This window comes from Miniopterus schreibersii (assembly GCF_964146895.1).
Source record: "Miniopterus schreibersii genome assembly, chromosome: 11".
Classification (NCBI taxonomy): domain Eukaryota; kingdom Metazoa; phylum Chordata; class Mammalia; order Chiroptera; family Miniopteridae; genus Miniopterus; species Miniopterus schreibersii.
Window position 1 is genome coordinate 28079128 of NC_138111.1, and position 18227 is coordinate 28097354.

An 18227-nucleotide genomic window follows, 5' to 3' on the forward strand; every position below is an offset into this window, starting at 1 on the left:
AACAGCTGCTCTCCAGGCAGCAAGCTAGGCAGAGTGACTAACAATCTTCCCAGTCATCCAAAAGTATGCTTTTTGCCCAGGTCACTTTCCCCCTTCCCTTCTCTGGGATTCTTGGTAGTCTTCAACTCAATGTTTCATCTGAGCCAAACACACCCAAAGTAGCCAAACACCTATCTGGACACTTTGGAGATTCTGTGCTTCAACTTCCTCTGCTTGCAGTCACTGGTAGGGAAAGGGGATTGTGGGCCAGGAGGGCACCCCAGAGGACTACTTTGTTCCTCCTTTCCAGAGGGCATGAAGGTTCCTACCTTTTCCTCTGAACACTGGTGCATTTCCAGAGCCTCTTCCACTAAAAGAGGGTCGAAGCCCTTCTCACAGAGCTGTCCGTGTACAAAGAGATAGTCGAGAATCTACGGAAAAAAACGAGGTCTAAGCACCTACTGCCACTCCTGTTTCCCAAGAGTCTTAAGCCAGCAAGTGCTCCCCACCCTATTAGATCCTGGGCAGGACTTGATTTTGTGACTTAATCTGTATCCAACACAGCAAGACCTCAGTGACTATCTGCTGGACAGACAGGCACACCCTTCTAAACATGAGTAATCATTTTTCAAAGGAGTTCCTGTTGCAGCTGACTCATATCTCCCAGAACATTAACTCCACAGCCTGGGCAGGATATTCCTCTAAGAAATAGCTCAAGTCAGAAAATGCACCTAAGGTTTAGGACTCCAGTACCCTATTTTGGAACTCCCTGGGCAGTTATGACAGTATAAACATCTCTGGAAGAAAGATGACCACCTCAACCCTAGCGTGTGCACTCAGGAGGAGCAGAGAAGGGAGTTAGTTGGGTAACAGTCCAACAACTCCAATACTCTCAAGGCTTTCCTTCAGCCTAGGTTCCAGAGCAGCCCCAAAGCAGAGACACTGCTGCTGAGGCTGCTGGTTTCCCCCAACAAAGTACTCTTAGTGTCCCCCCAAACTCACAGGAACAGACACTGGTGCTGTAAGTCTGAGGGGCTCTAGGATAGAGGCAGGACACTACTTCAGCTCCAGAGGTCTAGGACCACTCTATGGTTGACCACGCACCCCCACAACCTTCCCCACCCCTGACAATCAAATGCTCACCTGCTCAATATTCTCTCCTTTCTTCTTCATGGCTCTCAGGACACACTCATATGAGTAGCCCATGTTGACCACTGTCTCCACACACTGCCGCTCACTGGGAGACAGCATCTGCAGTTCAGAATAAGCCTGGGGACAGCTGGGAGTGTTGGGCACTTGTGACACTGAGAAATTAGGAGGTGTGGCCTGGTGGTGGAGAAACAAGAGGATCAAGACAAGAAGATGTGGGCCCCAGAAGACATGTCACTGAAATGGCCCAGTATAGGGGCTTGCCATTTCTGACACTAATCAAAGCCCCAGTCAGAGCAGCCTGCCTGGGAGAAAGGGCCAAGTGGCTGGCAAGACATCCTGAAGAGGAATGAAGAGTAGGGAAGCTCCAGCTGAAACGCTGGGAAGACATTTATGAAAGTGTGGCTGTCCTCTGCCCTCAGCCCACCTTGCAGAATGAAAAAGCACCACAAGAGCCACATGCCCTTCCATACCCAAATCCCCTGGGCTTGAGTCGAAGTTCTGAGACTGCCCACAGGACTGAAGCCCAAGCTGGCTGCCATAATTACCCCCCAGGGCTCCATTATCCCTTTCCTAGGCTGTGAAGGGATCGTTCATCTCAAATACCCCAAAGTCTGGAGCTGCCTCTCCCAACAATGTCTCTATCCTCACTTCTATCACTGGGCTGGGCAGACTGCGAGCGCTGTTCCCACACACGGCCAGCTCAGAGACCCAGAGCTTTGAGGGTATTCCACCTTTGCCCCATGTTGTGCTTCGATTCCCCGCTACAGCTGCTGTCCTACAGAGCCAGGGCTGAAGGACTATTAGCCACACGAGGCTGTGTCCTTTAAGGACTGGAATGTGGACGGCACTGGCTATAGGCAGCCTGCTCCCTGCCACCCAACCTACTAACCCCAGTCTGACTGGCAGACAAAATCCCATGATTACCTCCTCCCATCACTTCTGATAATGACTCAGGCCCAAGGCATGAAGGCCAAAGGACCAAACTACCATGGGAACAAGGTCACAAGCTGTTTTGCAGCTTGGCCCAGCTCCCAAGAACCAGGAAAAGTGTTTCAACAAAATTTTCTTTATTTCCTTTTTTATGGGGGCATGGGGAGTCTGCTGTCGACAATCAAAAGGGGGGAATATGTGTGTTGGGCTGTGCTTGCTGATCATTAAACTTCACATATTCTCCCCTTTTGATTATTTTTATTTTAGTGCCTCACTCTTAAACATGGAATAGAAAGCTAAGCCTCCAACAACAAAGCACTTGGAAATTTAAAATATGATAAAGTAAAATTTTTATTTAAAAGGTTGTGAGATATTTTTAAAGGTTATAAGATAGTCCAGGGTATATCCCAGAAAGTAAAACAAAGAGCTAGGAAATAGAAAAAGATAGCAAATTAGGAAAACAGACAAGGAGATACAGCATCCGGTTTTGGAAATTCCAGAAAATGAACAGAAAATTATCAAAGACATCCCTCCACCACTACCAAAAAAAAAATCCCAGATTTTTAAACTGAGCCTGAGCCTTAGTTTGAAAGGATCAAGGAGCGCCTAACACAATGAATGAACACAGCCCATCATTGGTAAAATACAAATATCCAGAAATAAAGGGGAAAAATCCCAACAGCTTGGGGGCAAGGTGGGAAGAACAATTTAGAATGGCACAGGAATATGGAATACTAGATCCGTGGAGCTTATACTTCAATTTTTGAAAAACTTTTTTAAAGAAGCAATGTCTTGAAAATTCTTAAAGGGAAATGATCTTCAACTAAGAAATTTAAATACAGCCAAGCTATTAATTCATACATGATGGTAAAATTAAGACATTTTTGGATATTCGAGGACTCAAAACCTGACAGGGTAACCAATATGTTTGAATGGGAAAATAAAATTACCATTAAGTCTTTGATAGGTCTTCTGGAGCATTTGAACAAAATCAGAAATGGATACAAAGAAACTATGCCAACTTTTTAAACAGGGCAATTTATGAGAAAGAAAAAGCTGGGGGGGAAAATAATCACATATACTATCTGAATTTGGCAATACATATTTATCCTCTCATAATACTGTGAATAAATAACATTAACTTACCAAAATTTGGGATATAAATGTGATGGAGGATCTGGGAATAAGGTGGAGGAGGAGCTACTATAAGAGCTAAATCCTCAGCAACTATAAAAGGAAGTATAAAACTGTCTAAAATGGATAAATTTAGAAAAAACAATATAAGCATTTTACTTAGAAATAGATAAATCCTGCCCAGCTGGTGTGGGTCAGTGGTTGTGCATCGATCTATGATCCAGGAGATCTCGGGTCAATTCCTGGTCAGGGCACGTGACTGGGTTGCGGGCTTGATCCCGAGTAGGGGGCATGCAGAGGGCAGCCAATTGATGACCCTCTCATCATTGATGTTTCCATCTATCTCTCCCTCTCACCTCCTCTCTGAAATCAACAAACATTTAAAAAAAAGAAAGAAAGAGAAATTCCAGCAGAAACAGCTTAAAGTGCCTGGCTAACAGAAAGCAAAACCGGAGTTGGAAACAGTTGAGGCAAGGAGCCACGGTTTTTCAATATAAGCCTTTTTTTTTTTAATCCTCACCAAAGGGTATGTTTTCATTTATTTTTGAGAGAGAGTAAAGGAAAGGGAGAGCGAAAGGGAGAGAAGAGGGGGGAGGGAGGGACAGAGAGAGAGAAACATTGATTGGTTGCCTCCCAAACACACCTTTACCAGGAATGGAATCAGAAACCTTCTGGTGTGCAGGTAGTCACTCCAACCAACTGAGCCACCTGGCTAGGGATTCAATATAAGCCTTTTAAATGCTACTTGATTTCACTGAAATGTTCTTGTATTACTTTGATAAAAATAAATCCATTTTTAAAATCTAGAAATGGAGAAGATGATCTTTTAAAGTATTAAAGCAATGGCAACAAAAGAATGATCAAGAGATTTGATCAAACACCTAATGCTAAGAGATTCTATATGTCAAATATTGTTTGAAATACAAGTTAAAAGAAAACTGGCACTAATCTTATGCTTATTGGCCACAATTAGTAAATTGAGAACTCGAAAGTGTAAAGGAAAAGCCAGAAATACTGCGCTGAAATGACTATGTAAGAAGAGTGTATTCACACCTGGAGAAAGAAAATCCACTGGTGGAATAAGCCTACCCTGTAAACAGAGCAAGGTCCCTGAGCAGTTGGGGGACAGTGGGAAGAGACACTGGCTAGAGCTAGGTCAGGTAGTTTTATACTGGACTCAGAATAAAGGCATATTATAAGATTGTTCTCTTAAGATGATCCCATGGATTTCTCAACTATTAAGATTAGTTTATATAAACAGTAACATGAAATCAAAATCTGAAAAAGACCCAAACATTGGGCCTAAAATAGCCAACAAGAACCAAATTCCAGGAATATTTCCCTGGGAGTTCCTAAGTGAAGGGTGTGTAATAATAGCCCAATTGACTATACCACCACCACCCCTGGCCTCAAGTCACTATCTCTGAGGGAAGAGTCTCTCTCACTGGGAAAGGTTCTCACTGTGAGTTTCAAAGACAAACTAAGAAAGAGGGCAGGATGGAAACCAGGCTTTGCTCTCTAGGGATAAGGGTCATGATTTCCTCAGAAGAACACCAAACTCCAGTTCTGTTTCTATCTGCCCCTTGAAGGCAGCAGGTCCCCAAGCCAGCAAGAAACAGGGCCCTTCCCACCCTAAAATGAATGGATCCAAAAGAAACTTCACAATCAGGTCGGTCAAAGAATGATGAGTGCTCTGGTTTGAAAAAGAGCTCTGTCATTAGTTCATCTAAATGGTTACTATAGCTTTAAGGGGGAGTGGCGGGTGGGGAGTGGCTGAGAATCCCCAATCTTTCCCAGAGTGCTTTTAATTTCTCTAAAGTATACAATAAGTCATGAAGGAGTATCCTGCTGACCACAGCCCAACAATGAACCAGGAGGGGTTAGGATGAAAGCTCATTCCTAGAAGGTAACACCAGAGTGTTCTGTACTCTATAGAGTTTATCTGGCCAAGGTCCATGGAAGTTACAAGCAGCAGTGAGCTCTCCTGACAATGGAAGCACTTGACACAGAGACAGTAATTTACCAAGAATGCTACTGCTGGGACCTTACTCTTGCTATAAGCAGGCCGAGGCTCAGCTTTCTACCAACTAACAGCAGGCTTGTTTTGGTATCTGAGAGATCCCACCAATACAACCACGCTCCTTTCTGGCTCTAAATACTGTCTTTGATAGGCTGTCATTTTAAGAATCTATAGACTGGTATAGCAAAAGGTTCTTGGACTTCCATGGTTTCTATCCTAGAATGCAACAATAATATTCTGTGCTGCTGAAACAACCACATCAAGAGCTAAGCCTATACTCTGTGACAAAGTAATCTCACTGCATGTGCAACTTTTTTGTGTGACAACCAGATTTTCTAAAAGATGAAAAGATGTCACTAGCTTGGCTGTCTTCTGATTAATGTCATCAGAGTCCAGTTTGGGGAAAGACAGGGATTTGATATTGCTTACTGCAGGAATTGGGGGGAGGGACACTTTGGAAGACAGCAACATCTTTTTACTATTTTAGGCAACTTTTTAATCAACCCATACTCCAACATTAAATCTGAATTCCCACCTTCCCCTTCCCTCTCCCCCTCCCTTTGGAGAAAACTGCAAAATTCTTGGGGGGGGGGGGGGCAGTACTAAAACCTATAGGTTTAAAAGTGACAAATTTCTGTTTTGCTTGGACTTCCAATACAAATTATCTCTCAGGTACTAAGGTACCACCCAGTCTGAAGAAACAACCTCAAATTAGCTGAACCATGGTACACACAAGAACCAAACTTCAAGGAAAAATGAGGTAGGGAGAAGATATAATGAAGAGTACCAAACAAACATAAAAAAAAAAAAAAAAAAATGAAGAAAGGTAATAGGAAAAAGTTAAAAGATACAAAAAAGGAAAGCCTTTTAAAAAATGCAAACACAAGACATGCAGCAAAGAAACTGATTAGGCAGGAAAACACTATTCACATGACATACATTATCTTTTCAAAGGAAAAGACCAAAGGACTCAGGCAGGAACAAGCCCATATCAACCAGGGTAGGTACAGAACTAATAATCCTTGTCCTCAGAAAAATAACCAGAACTACATATACTTATATAAGCAAGGTCAATTTGGCCATGCCCATCTTGCCCTAAACCTTGAAAAGAATGTGAAGGTGGCAATTGCTGGGTAGAATTTAGAAATCAGACCTTTAATTTAGTGGGATTTAAAAGGCTTACCGTGGGACCTGTATTTGTAGATGAAGATTCTTCTGTGCACACAGACAAGACAGAGAGGGAAGGCATCTGGGAGATATCAGAAGGGGTCAGAGTTGGCACCTCTGTGTCACTGTCCAAGTTCAAAACTGAAAGCCCAAGAGTATGATGACCATTGAGTTCACTGGCACTGCTTTGGGTAGAAGGCTTTAGGGAATTCTGAAACGTGCCACTGCGGAGGCAGGATGTGCTATGGAAAGTGCTTGCGAGCTTGGCTGTCTTCTCATTACTGTCATCAGAGTCAAGTTTGGGGAAAGACAGGGATTTGATATTGCTTACTGCAGGAATTGGGGGGAGGGACACTTTGGAAGACAGCGACATCTTTTCGCAGTTGCCCAACTGTGGTAAGGTTATAAAGCCATTGGGTTTGTGAAGAGGCTTGAAATCTAGTGTTGCCCGCTCCAGGGATGCCAGGACCTCTTCATCTTGTAACACAGACCCAGAGCCCCCTCTAGGCAAGTTATTGTCCAATAACTGAGCCATAATGGGTCCAGTGGTTCCTACCAGAATGTTTCTCAGCTCTTCCTTCTCATCAATAGTTTTTAACTCGAGATTATCAAATGGGTCTTCTTCACACTCAAAGTCAGCAGGATTGAAATCTGCCTTTGTGTGGGGTGGGCTGAGAACTTTCTGTTTCATGGCACTGCTGCTGACCCGAGTCGGGGTAAGGATGCTGTTGTGCTGTAAGGTGGCAAGGATGGGGTTAATAGGAGGTGGCATTGTGGCTGTACTTTGAGTCTTGGAGAAGCTCATTTTGTTATCACCCTCCGGGCCACTCTTAGAATTCACGTTAGCTTCTGCTTCCTCAGCCTTGCGATCTGCTTCCTGCTGGACTTCTTGGATTTTCTTAATATCTTCAGCCCATTCAATGGTTTTCTTTTCCAAGGAGAAGTCATACTGCAAAGATATATCAGAGAAACAAGGGGTGAACCCAGATGTCTGCCCCTCCCCAATGCAGCATTTAAGGGGTATTGGATGATCTCCACTCAGGAGGACTAAGGCCTCCTAATCTTATAAGATTTAATCAAAGTATGCTCCTCAGGCCATTTCCCTTCCTAGAAGTCTTCATTGGTGGCTCAAAGCTTAGCCACCTCCTCTACGAAGCTTTCCTGATGGTCTGTTCCTTCCTCTGAACTGTTACAAAGCATCTGTCTCTATCATCTGATACAGAACACATGTGACCACAGTAGCTTTAATCTTTCTCTAAACACTTCCCCAACAATATCACAGGCCTCTTGTGGGCAGCAAACTGAGCTTTAAGCCTTAAGGTCTCTATTATCTAGCACATGTCCTAATAAATAATGTGCTCAATAATAACAATCCCTAACATTTAAGAAGCACTTAAAAGGTACCACAAATGATTCAAAGCACAGTTTATGTAATAGCTCTCTAGATTTTCTCAACAACCCTTTAAAGTAGGTACTACTGTTATCATGCTTTACAAAGGGTATGCCCAAGGTAATAAAAGTTGTTAAGTGGTAGAACCCAGGCAATCTAAAGATTCTACGCTTCTTAAACCACCATCAAATTATAATGAACAGATTGTGCTCTAAATGCAAGAAAACTGCTATTAAGAAATCTAGACATATTCAAATTAAGATTTTACAAAGTAAATTGCACAAGGATTTACTTCATGGTTAACTTAACAATATCTTAAAGTATAGCTAAATTTACAAAAATTTCATTTGCACACTTGAAAAAGTACACCTATTATATAGAAACAAAATTCACCTAGGAATAGAAGATAACAAAACCTATGGTGTTCACTCTAAAGCACCAAAGCTAATCAATGTCTTGTGTGCATGTTCAAGGTTGGAGACATATTAACAGTAAAAAAGAGAGGGAAAGGAGAGAAAAGAGAGTAGAAGAAACATAATAATAAACCACCTCTGGTCATTCCCAAGCTTTCCGCTTCAAACAACACAAGAGAAGCCTGGAAATGCACATGTCAAGTTTATTTACACCCCTGAGCCAGCTGCTGGGCCTCAGAAACACCTGGGCTACCAGAAACTGAGGCTGTAACCAACTTCCGGCTCCCTGTAAACACAGGTGTCTGATGTTTTACTCCCAAGAATAATTGGAAATTTCTTTCCTTTAAAAAAAACTTCACTGAGCTTTTATTTTTTATTTACTAAAGTAATGTAGAATATGTGGAACATAGAAAAAATACAGGAAAAGATAGCAGAAATATTACAGTGAAAAAATAAGAATGTAGTTTGAGTGTACTATAATACATAATAACAGCAAAAAATTTATGGAGTACCAGAAACCAGAGTAAGCATTATAAGTGCATTATTTTATTTAATCCTTATAGCAACCTTAAAAACTAATTATCCCCATTTTACAGAGGAAATGAGGTTTGGGGAGTTTAAGCAATCTGTACAAGATTACACAGCTATTACATGGCAATTCCAGCCCATGAATGAATGACAACAGAATCTACTCTAAACCTTGACACTAAAGACCACTGTGGCTACCACCACCACATTCAATGAAAACTTTCCAGACCATGGCTGCAAGGGTTATGTATGTTTTTTGGGGGGTTTTGCTGACTCCCCTTGATGAATTTTCAACTGAAAAATTGATATGTATTACCATGTAATGGCAAATATGACAAAGTTATAGGAAGCTTCAAGCTAGCTGTTTATGGCTCTAGGTCTGACTCTTCCTGCATAGGGAGGGATCCAGCATCAATACCACAGCCAAATTCCCCACGGTCTGAGACCCCAGGCAGTCAAAACTTAACGCTTTTTCTGCAATTAGAGAACAAAAACATTTCAGCTGGCCCACACAGGAATAGAGCTCAGAGATCCCCTTTTGTTATTAGTGGGTGCTATGAGTATAGTGAACACTGATCAAATAAATAGAAAATTCACAGCATTCAAAACAAGTTTCTTTAATGGATCAACAAAGTGATGAATAATATGAGAACTAATGAAAGAAGATGAGGGTGTTTTTTAATCATATTGCTAATAGTATCCTGCACACACAGAGGTGTTTACTGAATATTTGTTGTTATCAATAAAAGTCACCAGGCAAACAAAACAAGGTAAAACTTTATAAGAGAAATCTGTATCTTTCCTGGTCCACTAAAGTCTCCACAAACAAAAGGAATATCAATCAATTTAGTATTCAAAAATATATAAGATATTCAACATCATTAGTAATTAGGGAAATGTACATCAAAACCACAGTAAGAGACTACTGCACAAGGATGTATAAAGACAGAAAATAACAAGAGCTGGAGAGGACAGGGAGAAACTGAAACCCTCATGCAGTGTAGGTGTGATTATAAAATAATGCAGCCACTTTGGAAAAGTCTGGCAATTCCTGAAAAGATTATCGTTACCATATGACCCAGCAATTCCACTCCTAGGTATATACCCAAGAAATCTGAAAGCATATATCCACAAAAAGACCTGTATACAAATGTTCATAGCAGCATTATTAATAGTAAAAAAGCAGAAACCACCAAAATATCAACTGATAAATAACAAAATATGGTATTATCAATACAATGGAATGTTACTCAGCCATAAATAAATGAAGTACTAATACTTCATTCATACAACATGAACAAATCTTGAAAACATTATGCTAGGTGAAATAAGCCAGTTACAAAAGGCTATATGTTATATTATTCCATTTAAATACATCCAGAATAGGCAAATTTAGAGAGACAGAAAGTAGATTTAGTATTTTGCAGGGGTCTGTGGGAGAAGGGAAAATAGGGAGTGACTGTTAATGGGCACTAGGTTTTTTGGGGGGTGATGAAAGTGTTCTGGAAGACCATAATGATGGTTATACAACTCTGAATATACTAAAAACCACTTATTTGCACACCTTAAAAGGGTTAATTTTATGGTATGTGAATTATATCTTAATAAAGCTGTTGTTTTAAAAAATATAGCTGAAATATTCCCACTATGATTACTCACTGCATATAGACTGAAAGATATAACAAAGAATACTTTTTAGAATAACAGGCTGATGCCTTAGTAAATCCCCCAGAAACAAAACAACTTTGACAGAAAGTATATTTAAAAAAATCTTAAGTTACAGGAAGAAGTGTTTGAATAAGTAGTGTACTTTACTCTTTTTCCACTTGACTCCTCTAAACTGTAAACCCCTTGAGGACAGTGATTAAGGCATTTCTCTCTATCCTCAGCCTAACAGAGCACCACTCAAAAGCAAGAATTCAATAAATGTGTACTGAGGGAAGAAAGGAAGTCACATAACATAGGGCTATTTGCTGCTTTCAAGAAGTAATTCTATATAGAGAGAGAATTTATATATAACTGAGCTTTAAAGATGAGAGGGTTGAGAAAGCAGCTTTTGAGGGGATAGCATTTCAGCACAATTCCAGAAGAGCAATAGCTTTCAGTATGGTGAGAGAGAAATATTCCAAGTGGAGATAACAGCTCATGAGAAAAAGCATGGTAGACAGGTAATATACAAGTATGTTCAACTAATTCCAAGTAACCTAGTTTGGAGGGAACATGGATAGACTAGGCAGTAAAGGGGGGAGACAGTCAAGAGAAAAATATTATCTAACTTGAGTGACTGAGAAGATAATGAGGATATTAGTAAAGAAAAGGAAAAGAGGTGAATAAGCAAGTCACATAGGCAATGGGCATTTGTTTCGGACAAGGCACAGAATCCCAGAAATATGCAACCTAACAAATTACACAAGATCGTAACAGACATACAAGTGTGTGTGTGTGTGTGTGTGTGTCACACACAATGTGAGCTAGGCAATAACAGAAGCTACAAGAAATACAAATAAGAGAGAATATTTTTTTTCTATTTCACTATACATCAAGTTCTTATTCATCAAATTTTTAAATGCACTAAACTTTAAAAATCACCACTTACCTGTACTTCTCTGACAACCTGCAAACAATCAGGCAAGGAGAAGCCAATAGGTAGACCAACTTTAGCTGGTGTTTTGAATTTGTCTCCTATCTTAAATGGGACATCATCAAGGTAACTGAAAGTCCCTACAATCAAAAATAAAGTAGAAAATATCAGCAAAAATCTTATTATTTGTTTTGCTATAAGTTTATGTCTAGGATACCACATTAATTTATGCTATCCTAAGACTAGAAGTTCCTTCTCTGACTGCTTACCTTCTCCTGACCCTGTATCTCTAAAGAAGAAATCTTATTTGATCATAGTAGGGTTTATTTTCAATTACACATAGTATAAAAGCCAAAGTACTCATAGTAACCCAAAAGGCCTCCTCAATGCTCACAGCCTCTCTGCCTTCAACTCCTAACTCACTGCACTAAGTCACAGTGATTCTCTGTTCATCAACCATAATATTCAAACATAAGTCAAAAATTCTGCACTGGCTGCTCTATCCTGGGATGTTCTTTGCTCAGATATTCATGTGACTTATTCCATTACCGCCTTCAAGTCCTTGCTAAAATGTCACTTTCTCAGTGAGGTCTGCCCTGACTACCCTATTTAAAATTACTACCCCACCCTTACTGCAACACTCCCATGTTACCATCTATCTTGTCTTCCCCCATAGCAGTTACTACCTTCTAACATACTATATAATTCACTTTTTAATTATACTTGTTGTCTGTCTTGCCCAATGGAATGTAAGCTCCTTGTAGGCAAGTATTTTAGACAATTTTATTCATTGATGTAGTTTCAAAACCTATAACATTGCCTGGCACATATTGGGCATTTAGTAAATACTGCTGAACTGATGAAAGAATCTCCACAAAAGAACCACCTTGATTAGGATTTCTCTACTTCAGTAGGAATCACTTTTTAGTTAATATAAAGAATTACTCTAGGTTTTTTCTGGTTTTGTTTTTAAGGCTACAATCTGGACAGGTGTGAAAATACTATAGAAGCACAGCACTTATGAAAAAGGAAAAACTAAACAAGACCATGGGAATCAGAATTGAATTATCAGGATACATAACTAAACTGCTTTAACTCCCTAAAGGTTGTCTGCCTATTAAGCTGAATAGTACAGAAAGACCAGGACACCATCACAGATTTATAGGATAAGATCAAATGAGTGCTCTTATATATGACCCTCAATATCAATACACTCTAAACTGGACCATGGTTTCTTTTCTGGACTAGGTTTGTGGCTAAGTTATTGGCAGGCCATCACAGACAATGAAACATAGTTGATAAAATGAATTTTGCTTTTTGAATATTAGCTACTAAAATAAAGCGTATTTCCGGGCCTCACACTAATGTATTTTCTTGCATACTCACAGACAGAATAAGACAATGTACCTCTTCCATGAAGATGACTTCTCTCCCTTCTAAAAACTCTTATCAATTTAAAGACCTATCAAGGTCAAGATATATTTGTAATCTTGTCATCATTCCCAATCCTGATGTAGATATTGCTCTGATATACCTGAAACCCTCCACCAGGAAGAAGACCCCTGCTTCTACCCCAGCCAGAATCAAAACATTCTGCCCTGGCCAGTTTGGCTCAGTGGATAAAGCGTCAGCCTGCAGACTGAAGGGTTCCGGGTTCAGTTCCGTCCAAGGGCATGTACCTTGGTTGCTGGGTCGATTCCCAGCCTGGTCAGGGCGCATGTGGGAGGCAACCAATCGATGTGTGTCTCTCTCACATAGATATTTTGCTCTCCTGCCCCCCCCCCCGCCCCCTTCCACTCTCTCTGAAAAGCAATGGAAAAAATTTCCTCGGGTGAGGACTTAAAAACAACATTTTAACTATTCCTCACTCAGCTTGCAAATTAAGTCTATAGCTATTCAAGTTAACAATTTTTCTAGGGCATAACCATAATTATTAACACTCTAGGAAAATTTCCAAGTGCTGTTTTCTCAGCTGGCAATTCCTGTCACTCTTTACGTGATTAATAATTTTTAGTCCTTTAAGAATGAGCTTTAAGAACACCTCCCTTCTCAATCTCAGAACACCTAGTTCATACCACCTCAGGTCTTACCTCTGTGTTGTTAACAGTTCGTTTCCTTTAACTTCACCCAAAGATTATGAGTAAGAATTTGAATGTTCCTTAATAAAGGGATAAATGTTTCATATCTACATCCCCCAAGTTCAGTATAATGTCTGGCAGATGAGATTTGCTCAATAAGTAAAGAACAAATAAAGTAGACAAGGTCTTATACTTCTTTCATATTTAACTCTCACCCCCACATTCACATTCAATTGATATTTATTAAAATTCAAAATGATTTACCTAAAATGCAAGGCTAGTCATGAAAATGTTTTAATAGAGTACTCAAGCAAGACACAAGCACATTTCTAAGATTCTGAACAAAGTGAAAAAAAATGTAACAGGTGCAAAAAAAAAAAAAAAAATCAGGTAGCATCACAGCTTGCCAACAAAACTAAGTGCTGGTTACAACACTAAAACCTTCTCCCACTTATAAAATGTTTTAGTTACAGAGATTAAAAACAAAGTTCTTTTTAATTTAAAATTTTTTTTTATCTGTCTTCCATGAAAACGGATGCTCAAATGTTCCTGGAAGTTATATTCTAACTTTGGCTAGTACCCTAATTAACTGGAAACAAAGCTGAAAGTAGCAATTTCTAAGCAGTATTGGAAATAAGACAATCAAGTTAACAAGAAAATGAAGTCTTTTAAGAAAATTTTAAGTATACATTCAAAGTAACTTAATTATATGATACACACATATTACAAAAAATCCTATCCATAGTAACACAAGCATATACAAGTATAAGAAAATCTATCCACATTAATACTAACAAAATTTTCTTAAACAGTTCTATTATATGGTAATGGAGAGTTGGGGGAGGGGGGGCTACTTACAAAAAATACTAAAGATATCTGAGCCAAATGAGAATATCTTTCAAGAAAGGTGTTCAGTTTCCTTGCCTACCTTTCAGTTAGAAAACTGTAACAGGGTTGTATACACTGACGACTTAACATTCTATAAATGGAACTAGGCCCTAGCTTAGGGACAGACCAGATCAACACCTTTAAACACCTTCATTAGCACCAATTACAGGTATCTGCTTTAAAAGGCAGTTTCATTTCACTTTTAACAAAGCCAATGGCAAGGTTATTTCCTTAGTCCTTTAAACTCTGTTAACAGGGATTGAGCACTGTGTGATTATTGGGAAGAGGGGAAAGAAATACAGAGCAAAAAGGCATTTAAAGAGATGGCAACAAAAAAAGCAACCTTTTGAATAATGGACATTTTGAATAATCATGATGCTGTGAGCATTACAAAGAATATTTTTTGCAAATATAACCATGCCTTAGGAACTACTCATTTTTTTCAATATCTATTTAAACACATCAATTTCTCTTTTTTTCTCAATACATCTTATTTTTTAAAACAGATTCAATAAAAACTCAACCACATGGAGCAGAGAATTAAGCAGCACTGTGGCTAACAATTTCCTGGCTCACCCCAAATACCTTTAGTTTCAGTCTTTATTACTGAAAATCTTTCTAAAATGTCTGAGCCCATCTACCTAAGTTCAATTTAGGGAGAACAAAAACAAAAACACATATCTCTGATGATTGTAGATGTGGCAGTTCTTGAAGTCAGGTTCTGCACATCACTTTGCATTATGCCATGGTGGAAGACACTGGGCTGCGTGTGTAATGACTCATAAATTCTGGGAAGGCTTCATTCTGTTCTCTTTCTTTCTAAACTGCTAATAATGCTTATTTTGTGACCCACTTGTTTTTCTGGGGGGGAGGGGGGCTACAATTCCATATGGAAGAGAATTCCTAAAGGTAGCAAATAAATTATGATTAATTCATGTTTTAATGTTAATTCAAATTCATTCAAACAGATTTTTGAAAAAGAACAGGTCAAACTTAAAATTATGTGAAAAATTGCAATTCCATGATTGGGTTATCACTACCTTAAAGCCTAAATCAGATAACACCTGCAAAATCAGATAGTCAGGCAGGCAGGCAGACACACACACACACACACACACACACACACACACACAATTACACAGAGATCTGCTAGAGAATATGAAGTAGGAAGGAAGTGTTACTCACATCCTAACAACAAAATCAAGTCAGACAACCTACAAAATGTGCTTTCTAATATACACTGCCTGGCATTCAATAAAAAAGTAAGACACATGAAGAAGAAAATGTGATTCATCAAGAGAGGAACAAGTCATCAGACCCAAATCCAGAGATGGCTAAGAAATTAGAATTATTACAGAGTTTTAAAATAACTATAATAAATATGTTAAAGGATCTAATGGAAAAGGTGAACATGTGTGAGCAGATGGGGAATTTCAACAGAGATGGCAATACAGAGACAACTGGAGCCGTGGCCAATAAAGCCTGCAACCAAGGTATGTGCCCTCGACTGGAATCGAACATACAACCCTTCAGTTCACAGGCCAATGTTCTAACTACTGAGCCAAACTGGCTAGGGCCAAAAATATTTTATTTATAGATCCTTAATTCTTTAAGTTTTTCCTATGCTTAAATTTTTTATATTTTTACTTTTGTTGTTATTGTTAATCCTCACCCAAGGACATTTTTTCCACTGATTTTTAGAGTGTGTGGAAGGGAGGAAAGGATGGGGTGGGAGGGGAGAGGAGACAGAAACATTGATGTGAGAGATACACATTGATTGGTTGCCTCCCGCACACACCCTGACTGGGGCCAGGGACTGAACCTGCAATCCAGGTACATGTCCTTGACTGAGTATTGAACCCATGATCCTTCAGTGCTCGGCCCAACAGTCTAACCACAGAACCATACTGGCCAGGGCTATTTTTTTTACTTTTTAAACTTTTTTGTTACAAACTAATATAGAGCCCTGGCTAGGTGGCTCAGGTGGTTGGAGTGTTGTCCCATACACCAAAAGGTTGGGGGTTTGATTCCTGGTCAGGGCACATATCTAGGTTGCGTGTTCAATCCCAGTTGGGACACATACAAGAGACAACCAATCGATGTTTCTCTCTCCCATCGATGTTTCTTTCTTTCTCTCTCTTTCTCTCCCTTCCTCTCTCTCTCAAAAAACAATTAAAAAAATAATCCTTCAAAGAGGATTAAAAAACAAAACAAACCTAAGACACAAACACACACATTAGCCTAGGCCTACACTGGGTCAACAGGAGCATCAACATCACTGTCTTATACTTCCATATCTTGCCCCACTAGGTCTTCAGGGGAAATAACACGCATGATAACAATGCTGCCTTCTAAAATACCTCCTGAAGAACCTGCCTCAGGCTCTTCTTGAAGAGGTGTCACTCTTTTCAGAAATATGTCCACAGGAGTTTGCTTGGTTTGTTTCTTTTTTCATCAGATTTACTCCTAACCAGATAAGGCACCATAAACATTCCTGTTAATGAAAATCTTGCAGTGTTGGGGTCCATGTTTTCAACTTAAGGAGCTTGTTAAGGTCTACAAAAGCTTCTGCTAAACCTTCCACTGTAAATTTTCTTGGGGGTTATTTTTCTTCTGCAGTTTCGCTTTCTCTTGCCTCTTCTTCAGCTACATGTTCCTGTTCCAACAACTCATTAGTCAATTCCTCAGGAGCCACCTCTAGGAGATCCTCAATGGCATTCTCACCCACACCCAGATTAAAGATGTTTGCCATCTCAACCACAGCTTGTTGATTTTTGCAACCTCCTCATGCTTGGCAAATCCTCTGAAGTCATAGATGAGCCTCATGAGTGTCTTCTTCCAGATGCCATTCATATATTCCTTGGTGACACCACCCCAAGCTCAAGCAAGGTTCTTGATGCAGTCCCAGGTGTTGTAATCTTTCCAGAATTGCATCAGTGTCTTCCTCAACTGCAGGAAAAGCCTGGGCAAATGTCCTCCTCAGGCGGTAGGCCTTAAAAGCTGCTTTAACTCCTTAACCCATTGATTGCATCAAAGAGTGGTATTTGGAAGGAGATTGGGTTTTGGGATAAATATTACCAATAAAAGGAGAATGTCCAGGAGCATTATCAACACTAAAAAAATCTTGAAATGTATGTTACTTTCCAAATAGTACTCCTCCATTTCACTGGCAAAGTAATTCAGAAGAGCATCTTGGAAGAGGAGCTTGGTCATCCATGACTTCTGTTTCTACAGTACACTGGCAGTGTGTGCTTACTAATATGCCTGAAGGCTCTGGGGTTCTCACTGTGCCAGATCAAAAAGTGTTTCAATTTGTAGCCTGCAACATAGCCCCCAAGCAAGACCGTTCTTTCTTAAAAGCCTTGAAACCTGGCACTGACTTGGCCTCCTTAACAGATTAAAGTCGTTTAGACATCTGCTTCCAGAATAGGGAGGTTTCAGCCATATTGAATATTTGCTCTGGCAAGTAATTTTCCTCCACAATCAGCACATCTAGAATTTCCAAAAATTCTTTAGCTGCCTTCACATCAGCACTGTCAGACTCACCATTCACTTTTTCATTATGTAATGAATAACAATTCCAGAATCATTTAAACCACCCAGAGCTAGCAGTAAATGCAACATCATAGTCAGGTCCAGCCTTTTCTTTTAACATCGCAAACAAACTTTTGGCTTTGGCTATGATCATCACAGTGCTGAGAGGGTAGATACACTTATATGTCTGGTCTTCAATCCAGGTCATTAGAAGTTTCTCCACGTCTGATATAAGCCCTTCTCAAATTTTTGTTACTCTTATTGCCTTCAATGAAGCAGGTCTTTTAACAGCTTCTGTCACTTTGTTCTTGTTCTTCAAGATTACATGATCACTCTTAATTTCATTTCTAAATCAATCACTCAGTGTGGCTGCTTACTGAGACATTAGCAGTGGATTTTTGTACACTAGTGGCTATCACGAGCAAAACAACAC

The 18227-nt window shown here is 39.7% G+C and overlaps 1 protein-coding gene across 9 annotated transcripts in view; it reads right to left on the reverse strand.

Annotated features, from left to right (window-relative positions):
* Positions 1-18227, reverse strand: part of UBAP1 (ubiquitin associated protein 1) — a gene marked incomplete at its 5' end in the record, with an annotated part of 38544 nt that overhangs the window by 1385 nt on the left and 18932 nt on the right. For 6 of the 9 annotated variants that reach the window (XM_081152085.1, XM_081152086.1, XM_081152082.1 and 3 more), the window contains 4 exons: positions 309-410; positions 1123-1305; positions 6399-7331; positions 11310-11434. In XM_081152085.1, the coding sequence (XP_081008211.1) occupies positions 309-410; positions 1123-1305; positions 6399-7331; positions 11310-11434 (1343 nt within the window). Of the gene's footprint in view, positions 1-308; positions 411-1122; positions 1306-6398; positions 7332-11309; positions 11517-18227 lie in introns of those variants that run through there. The other 3 variants (XM_081152089.1, XM_081152088.1, XM_081152081.1) reach the window with 2 other exon arrangements.